The 7,802-nt window shown below is 33.9% G+C and overlaps 1 protein-coding gene across 1 annotated transcript; it reads left to right on the top strand.

Moving 5' to 3' along the window:
* Positions 1 to 1,164: 1,164 nt before the first annotated feature.
* On the top strand, positions 1,165 to 7,026 carry LOC104216730 (ALA-interacting subunit 5-like). Its single transcript, XM_009766853.2, has 8 exons — positions 1,165 to 1,345; positions 3,224 to 3,282; positions 3,380 to 3,454; positions 3,547 to 3,681; positions 3,781 to 3,851; positions 4,302 to 4,602; positions 4,693 to 4,982; positions 6,737 to 7,026. Exons 1-8 carry the CDS (start codon positions 1,297 to 1,299, stop codon positions 6,789 to 6,791), a joined length of 1,035 nt encoding a protein of 344 aa, XP_009765155.1. The 5' UTR covers positions 1,165 to 1,296; the 3' UTR covers positions 6,792 to 7,026.
* Positions 7,027 to 7,802: the final 776 nt, after the last annotated feature.

The raw sequence follows: 7,802 nt of genomic DNA, 5'->3' as shown, positions 1-7,802 counted from the left end.
AGAAATCTATTTTTGGGTTAAACACCTAGAAAAATAATGAGAATAATCAAATTAAAATTTACTTTCAGTTTCAGTGTGAACGCTGACAAACTAAAAAGGTGAGATTTAGGAATTAACATCTTTCGTATCAAGGAAAAAACACTGATCCACTTTTAGTTTGGAAATTTGACACGGAAAGAAATCCGACTAGGATGTCTAATTTAAGTCGTTTGATATAGGCAAGAAATCGGGCGAGACTTTGCTTTATTGGAGTAGTCATGTACACACACGTAAAAATTAATTAAAAAAAAATTGTTAATGTAAGACGTTTTTGTTAAAGCATGTGTATTTATTTGATGAAAATCTGTTTTGTGACAAAGAGACTACAAGTGTCCTAGAAAATGAAGGGCTCGACAACAATCTGACGCTTAGATCAATTTCTCAATTGATCCGATAGCAACGAAAATATTAACTGGGTTAGTCATTTTTGGGCGGTTATTAGAGTTTAACCATTTTAAAAAAATATATTTTAGCAAATTAGTTATTGATCCGATTAAATTGACGTTTTTGTTCCTAACTAAAACACATAAGAAACTCCAACAATCGGTGCTAAAAATTGTTGCTCTTCAAACTTCAGAAAAGATTTATGGAGTTTGAAATTCTCCTATATGTGAAACCCCATCATAATATGCTGAGTTGCAGAACTTTAATAGGTAAAAACCTAGCATATAGTATTGGAGTTTAAGACTTTTGAAGGTAAAAGTCCAACATATTCTACTGGAATTTAGAACTTTTAAAGGCGAAACCCATCACACTTTGCTAAAGTTCAAATTAAGATTGAAATTAAAAAATTTAACCCTCGTATGCGGAATCCTTCATTGTTAATAAGGATGGAGTATTATGTTTTTTGGGTGAAAGTTTATCCGCATCTCATATTTATATTAAACATAACTATAAAATGTCTTGCATACATATTTATCATTTAATCAATATATTAGTATTACTTTAATATTTTACCTAATAAAGTTAATTTATGTATACTTGATAAGTATTTTCCATATTTTAGGTGTAGTGTGGTGTACGTGGGAGTTGGGCGATGGAAGGCAGTGACTTTCGGAGGTTCCATCACGTACCAGTTTTTGCCATGCAACCACCTTAATGCCACTTTTTCCCTTCTCAAACAGAAAATAAAGGGGGAAGAAAGGAAAATTCTGATCCCATTTCCCCCTTTTTTTTCTCCTTCCTCAAAAATATTCACCATTTTAGAGTAATAATACTTCCTTTCTAATTCTCTATAGATATAGATTTGACGTAACAATGGGCGAAGGAACCTCATCTTCTTCAAAGAAATCCAGGAAACCTGACTGTAATACTTCCTTTCTTCAATTCTCTTTTCTTTTCTTTCAATTTTTCCCTTTTTCTTAATTTTCGATTTCGTCTTTTGATGTTTTTTCTGAACCTCTGCATGTTTTGAAGGTCGGTTATTTATTTATTTTTCTAAAAACAAAAAACATGCATGACTTTATGGCTTAATTCCGTTAGAATTGATTCGATTTTTCGCAAAATTTATAGATTCATTTCTTTGTGTAACGATTTTTGTTGGTAGAAAACAAGGAAAGGAAAATAGTATTCTCCTTTGTTATCTCTTTGTTTCTTCTTCTATATTTTTTTTTATAGTTTAAGCATATTCTAGAAGTAGCGACAATTCAATCTACTCCCTGAATAGCTGAGATGTAGCGATCTGATAATGGGGTATTTAGGTTGTTTTATTAGTTGTTCTTAATGAAGCCTGTTTGGTTAACTAACTTTGGAAATAATTGTAACAGAGGGATATTAATGCACTGCAAAAATAATTAAGTACACTGTTAGGGATTTAAGTTATGTATACTAATAGTGGTATAAATAACTTTTGTGTTATATGTATGATTTAAACTTTCTGTAAAGGTTAGAGTACTTACCATTTCTTCTAAATTACCAATCAATACTTATAATAAAGAGTTGCGTGCAATTAACTTTTAAATTAACCTGATTGTGTAAACTTGTTATATACAATCGGTGCATAAAACCTAAACTCTATGGTTAAATGGGTGAGATTAACGTGCTTGGTTTATCCGGTGTTGGTAATTGCATTCCAGTTGGAGACTCCAGTTATGCAACTAACTGCTTTATGCTTTTAAAGTATTTCTACTTGCATTATGAAGTTCCTAAAAGCTTAACTGTAACAACAACAACGATCCAGTATAGTTCCACAAGTGGAGTCTGGGGAGGGTAGTGTGTACACAGACCTTACCTCTACCCGAGGGTAGCGTGTTTTTTGACTTGGGGAGGCTATTCATTGAGTTTCTAAATATGCCTAAGATGAAAACAAGTCTGTCTAGATTAAGTCTTCACTATGTAAAAAGGGGATTTTCATCATTGGAAGATGTGCATTGGATGTAACTTTTCTGGGGTTCTTTTGGCAAGAAGTAGAAAGTAATATGTAAAGGTTGGCAGAATCAATAGTTTCTTAGTTTCTGGAATCACATCATTATATTTCTAAATTTCCACTTTGTAGCTTGCTGAGAGTCAGGGGCGGAGGGAGTGTATTTTTCGGGTTTGGATGAATCCAGTAACTTTTGATGAACCCTTGTATTTGTATTTACTAAATATGTATAAATATTTAATTGCAAACCCAGTGACTCTGCCGAGCTATGGGTTTGACGACAAGTTCAGAACTCATAAACTTCAAATTCTAGCTCCGCCTCTACTGAATGTGCAGTTTCTATTTTATTGTCGACAATGTTTAAAAGTGAAATGTGATCACCAGGAATTTGGTCCAACTTTGAGGTTTTCATAACTAAAATGTGAGGTGCATTTTGACTAACATTGTGTTATGTGCATTGCTTAATAGCTACATACCCCTCGAAGAATTAGTTCTTACCATTGCATTATTTCGATTCCTGGTCTTTCATCTTGTAGATGGTTAAATAATGGGATTATGATTTGGCTTAGATATTGAGAATGTTTATTCTGTGTTATAAATAACTGGTTCATTGCCTCTCTGATGATGCATAGCAGTGACGATACTTACAATCCTTCCAGAGCCTAATTATAAGCCAACCATGGCTTTTATACTCCTTTTGCAACTTGAGTGATGTAATATCTGTATATGCCAGCATAATGACTTAGTTTTCAGTGTTTTTATATATTTTCAATTTAATTTACAGAAACTAACCAAATTTAGACGCATATTTTTGTGCTATAGATTCAAGGTTTACTCAGCAAGAGCTTCCTGCTTGCAAGCCAATTTTAACTCCACAATGGGTATGCATTCACAGAATGGTTAACATAACTTCTTGTTACAAGTTTCCCTTAAATCTGTGCTTTAAAAATGGCTTGTTGATCATACTTCTGCATTCAGGTTGTCACGGCATTTATCTTCCTTGGCATCGTCTTCATTCCTATAGGACTTGCCTCATTGTCTGCATCAGAAAAAGTACTCGAATATCCATCTCTTTATGGTTTTCTCGAGTTTGTTTCTCACAGTCAAACGGTATTTGGCATATAATATATATCATTTTTATGCAGGTGGTGGAAATTGTAGACCGTTATGATGAGGATTGCATCCCTACAAATTATTCAAAACCGGCACTTGCATATCATGATAGGGTTACACATATCCAAAATAATAAGTCAAACAAGACTTGCATCAGAAACTTGATAGTTAGTCCTCTGTTCCAAATATGTTAGTTTTTCTCTGTTTCCAAATTCTGACATTATATTGTCCTCGTCCTTAACAATTCGTTTGCTGAATGTTTTTAGGTCCCTAAGAAAATGAAGCATCCTATCTATGTTTATTACCAGCTTGATAACTTTTATCAGAATCATCGCCGGTATGTCCAAGATTTTGTTCGATATAAGTTAAAGCTGTTATGTGTTATGGGTATTAAATGAATCCATGCTTTAAAATCAATTGAAAAAGTTTGTCGCTGTACCTGAAATGAATAACTCTTCTGATGCAACTGAAGTATAATCTTTTAAAACAACAACAACTAAGCCTCATTCCCAAGCAAGTTGGTAAAGTATATTCTTTTAGTGTACCATATTTTTTTTCTCATCTCACAATAATCAAATTAATGAGACCGAGCCTAACTATGAAAGACATTGTACACATTGCCTTTTTTCCCCTTCTTACTCTATAGTATTATTATTTTTCGCTTGAGATCTTTATTACAGAGAGACTCATTGTATCGAAGTGGACAATTTTGAAGGAGCATCACTTCATTGTTCCAGTAAATGATATACGCGTAGGTGGTATTGACAGCTTGATATGTTTTTCACAGATATGTAAAAAGCAGAAATGACGAGCAGTTGCGCGACCCAAATTATAAGGATGATTTGAAAAAGACTTGTGCTCCTGAAGACATGAATGGAAATGAGCCTGTGATCCCGTGTGGACTTATTGCTTGGAGTTTGTTCAATGATACATATGGGTTTTCAATTAAGGGCATACCTTTACCAATCAATAGGAAGAACATTTCATGGCCAAGTGATAGAAAGCACAAATTTGGGTCAAATGTTTACCCTAAGAATTTCCAGAAAGGAGGTTTAATTGGGGGTGGAAAACTTAATGAGAGCATACCTGTTAGTGAATACTCACTTTTCATCTTAGTGTTATTTTTCCTTTTTCTCATTTCATCTCTATCTTAGTCATTTTGGGGATTTTACATGCAGTTGAGTGAGCAAGAGGATCTTCAAATTTGGATGCGAACTGCAGCATTGCCATTATTCAGAAAGTTATACGGGAAGGTGGAGTATGATCTTGAAGCTAATGAGAAGATTACTGTAGTAATACAAAACCATTATAACACATATACTTTTGGGGGTAAGAAGTCGCTGGTTCTTTCAACCACAACATGGATTGGTGGAAGGAATAATTTCCTAGGCATTGCATATCTGGCCGTTGGTGGAATTTGCTTATTCGTGGCAATAACTTTCATACTTATGTATGTCATTAAACCAAGGTAAGAAAGTGCCTACTGTCTTCTATTTTTGATTCCTGAATCCAAATATATATTTATACGTATCTGCAATGCATCATATCATAGCTTTGCTGGTTAACGTGCTTATGATTTCTGAATTGTTGAAGCACTATAAAAGATCAAAAACACTTTATGTTGCGAATAAGAATCACCCGAGCTCCGGAAGGACTAAAGTCTAAAGTCTACAAATCTCATTTTCATCATGTCTTAATAATCACATATCGCACACAGGTGCACACTTAATATATTTCAGATGAGATCTGGGGTAATGTTAATTTTATTGCATTTAAGTTGTGAATTTTAAGTAAAAAATATTTTATGATCTTGCTTTTCCCTTCTCCCAAGTCCTGCTGTTTGTTTCCGTTTCTCTCCTTTTAAGAAAAGCTGAAATTAGCAGTGACAATCGAGTCAAAGAACATGTGAATATGGAAATTCCTTCTGCAGTTGATACAATGCAAGCTAGTAGTTAAATTCCTTTCCATATGCCTTCAAAATTTTGAGGAAATACAAATAGCAAAACCAAGATAGTCTGTTTTATTTAATGATACCAACACAAAATGACATGTGTTGAGTGTATCTGAACAAAGTATCACATGGAAAATAGAAAAGAAAAATGATCTAGTTATAAGGAATTTGATACTCATAATGGTATGAGGGCTTTGAGGGGGGAGGGGTTATACCGCGCGGGCTTGGCCCAAAACGGACAATATCACATCATGTTAAGAGTATTTTTTGGGTTGTTTTAGCCCAATAACATGATCATGTGAATAAACAGGGGGATGGAAACTAGGGATGGACATAATACCGGCCGAATCGATAATTTCAGTTTATTCGGTTTAGTTTGTTCAGTTATTCAGTCGGTTTGCGGTGTATATTATTTAAAAGCTTGGTGTTCGGTTTTAGTATTTCAGTTTTTCGGTTACGGTTAAGAAGTCCAATTTGACAAGTCTAAAACCGAATCAAACCGAAAATAATCGCACCGCACCGAAAATACTTTGGTTTGGTTTTGGTTATTAAAATTGCAAATCAAACCGAAAAAAAGAACCGAACTTCTACAAAACCGAATAGACCAATGCCCACCCCTAATGAAAACTGGAAGCTGTTATTTTCAGTTTATAGACTTAATTGGATTATTATCTTTTTCTCATAATTAGGGACCACTTTAACATGGCACAAACATGTCTTATGGACACACAAGAGTGTTGATTTTCATACTTCCATGCAGATTATGTATGAGATCTTTCTAATACTTCCCATTTAATGCAACCTCACTATAAGTTACGAAAAAACACTCTAATCTTGAGAATATACGGTCAAAACACACATTTGTACTGAGGAAAACCTTTTACCTATCATGTCAAGATTTATGCTAGCACTTCAATCTGATAGAATTCAGAATCCTTCAAATTTGTAAACGAGTTAGCAATTGGGACGCGGTTCTTGAAACAACTTTCAAAAAGCTTCTTCGAAAATGTGAGTCTTGGTTTTGTGTTTGTTGATGGTGCCTTTTGTTTGTTTTTGAGGTAAATGAAATATGTTGGCAACATTGAAGTTGATAACCGTTCTAATATGTATTGGTGTGTGTTGTGCGCTCCCATTATTTAAAATTGATTTACATGGAGTGAGATCCCAACTATTTTGGGATTGAGGCATCGTTGTTGTTTAGATTTACATGTGCGCGCACATGCACCATTAAGTATATCATTGATGTTTATTCTGGAATTGTGAGCATGCAGGCCTTTCGGTGATCCAGCCTATCTATCATGGAACTTGAATCCTACAGGGAACTGAGGGAGTGCCCTGGATATTTATTCCATCCGTCATGCTCTTCTCTCTAAATTTTCCCTGCTGAAGAGTTTTAGCCGGTTTAGTTTGTTTAACACTAACTATTTCTGTGATATATTGGATACTTTGAAGTTCTGTTACCAGCGACAGCATTTTGTGATTCAGGTATTCGAGTTGTATTAATGCCATTTCACAAAACCTATCCTGTTAATCATCAAAACCTGCATTCATTCTTTGATTACATTTATTGTGGTTTCTAGACCACTGAATGGTACCTTATAAGCTGAAATGTAGTATATATATATATATATATATATATATATATATATATTTCTTTTTTAACCCCTCCCAAGTTAGGAGGATCTATAGTGTTTCCACACTTCCCCGCCACAATAACTTATGAACAAAAAAAAGTTAATTTTATTATCACAAAAATATATCATGAGTTTAGCTTTGAAAATGATCCTTAATAGCACCATTAAGGAAAGAGGATGCATTGACTCAAAGAAAGAAGGAAAAGAAAAGGAAGAATTAAGAAGAACTAAAATAAAAGGATGCGTTGCTTTAAAAAAAAATGAAAAGAAAGACTAAGAAAAAGTTACAGCAGAAATTTTGATAGGATTCGGTCCCATGTTAAGTTAGCAAGGAATAAGGGGCCGAAACCGATAAACCACTCAAGTAATAATAAGTACTTTATGTTAGGTGTTTGTTCAGAGTTTCTTACTATAATTGTTTTTTTTATTTCATGAAGGAAAGGACAACATATTTACCATAATTAGGTTTTTCTTTTCCTAGAAGGAAAATATAATTCTTTCATATTTGGCTAGTCCTTTATCTTGTAGGAAAAGATTTGGACTGACGTAGGTCAGTTGACCGAACCACGTTATATGTTTGTGTCTCTTTTGATATATTTCTCTTTGTTATATGATTTATCGCCATTCAAGGTTTGCTTTACTAGATTCCGCATGATACCTGAATTTTTCCGTCCTAACACTTTGGACAAATTATGTGCATAAT

The sequence above is a fragment of the Nicotiana sylvestris genome, chromosome 2 (assembly GCF_000393655.2).
Source record: "Nicotiana sylvestris chromosome 2, ASM39365v2, whole genome shotgun sequence".
In the NCBI taxonomy this organism is placed as follows: Eukaryota; Viridiplantae; Streptophyta; class Magnoliopsida; order Solanales; family Solanaceae; genus Nicotiana; species Nicotiana sylvestris.
The sequence above is the reverse complement of the archived record's forward strand: the minus strand, read 5'-3'. Positions and strand labels throughout refer to the sequence as shown.

Coding starts and splice junctions, on each gene's coding strand:
- LOC104216730 (XM_009766853.2), top strand. CDS start 1,297: ATGGGCGAAGGAACCTCATCTTCTTCAAAGAAATCCAGGAAACCTGAC. Junction 1,346..3,223: donor GAAATCCAGGAAACCTGACT/GTAATACTTCCT, acceptor TTTGTGCTATAG/ATTCAAGGTTTACTCAGCAA. Junction 4,603..4,692: donor AACTTAATGAGAGCATACCT/GTTAGTGAATAC, acceptor TTTTACATGCAG/TTGAGTGAGCAAGAGGATCT.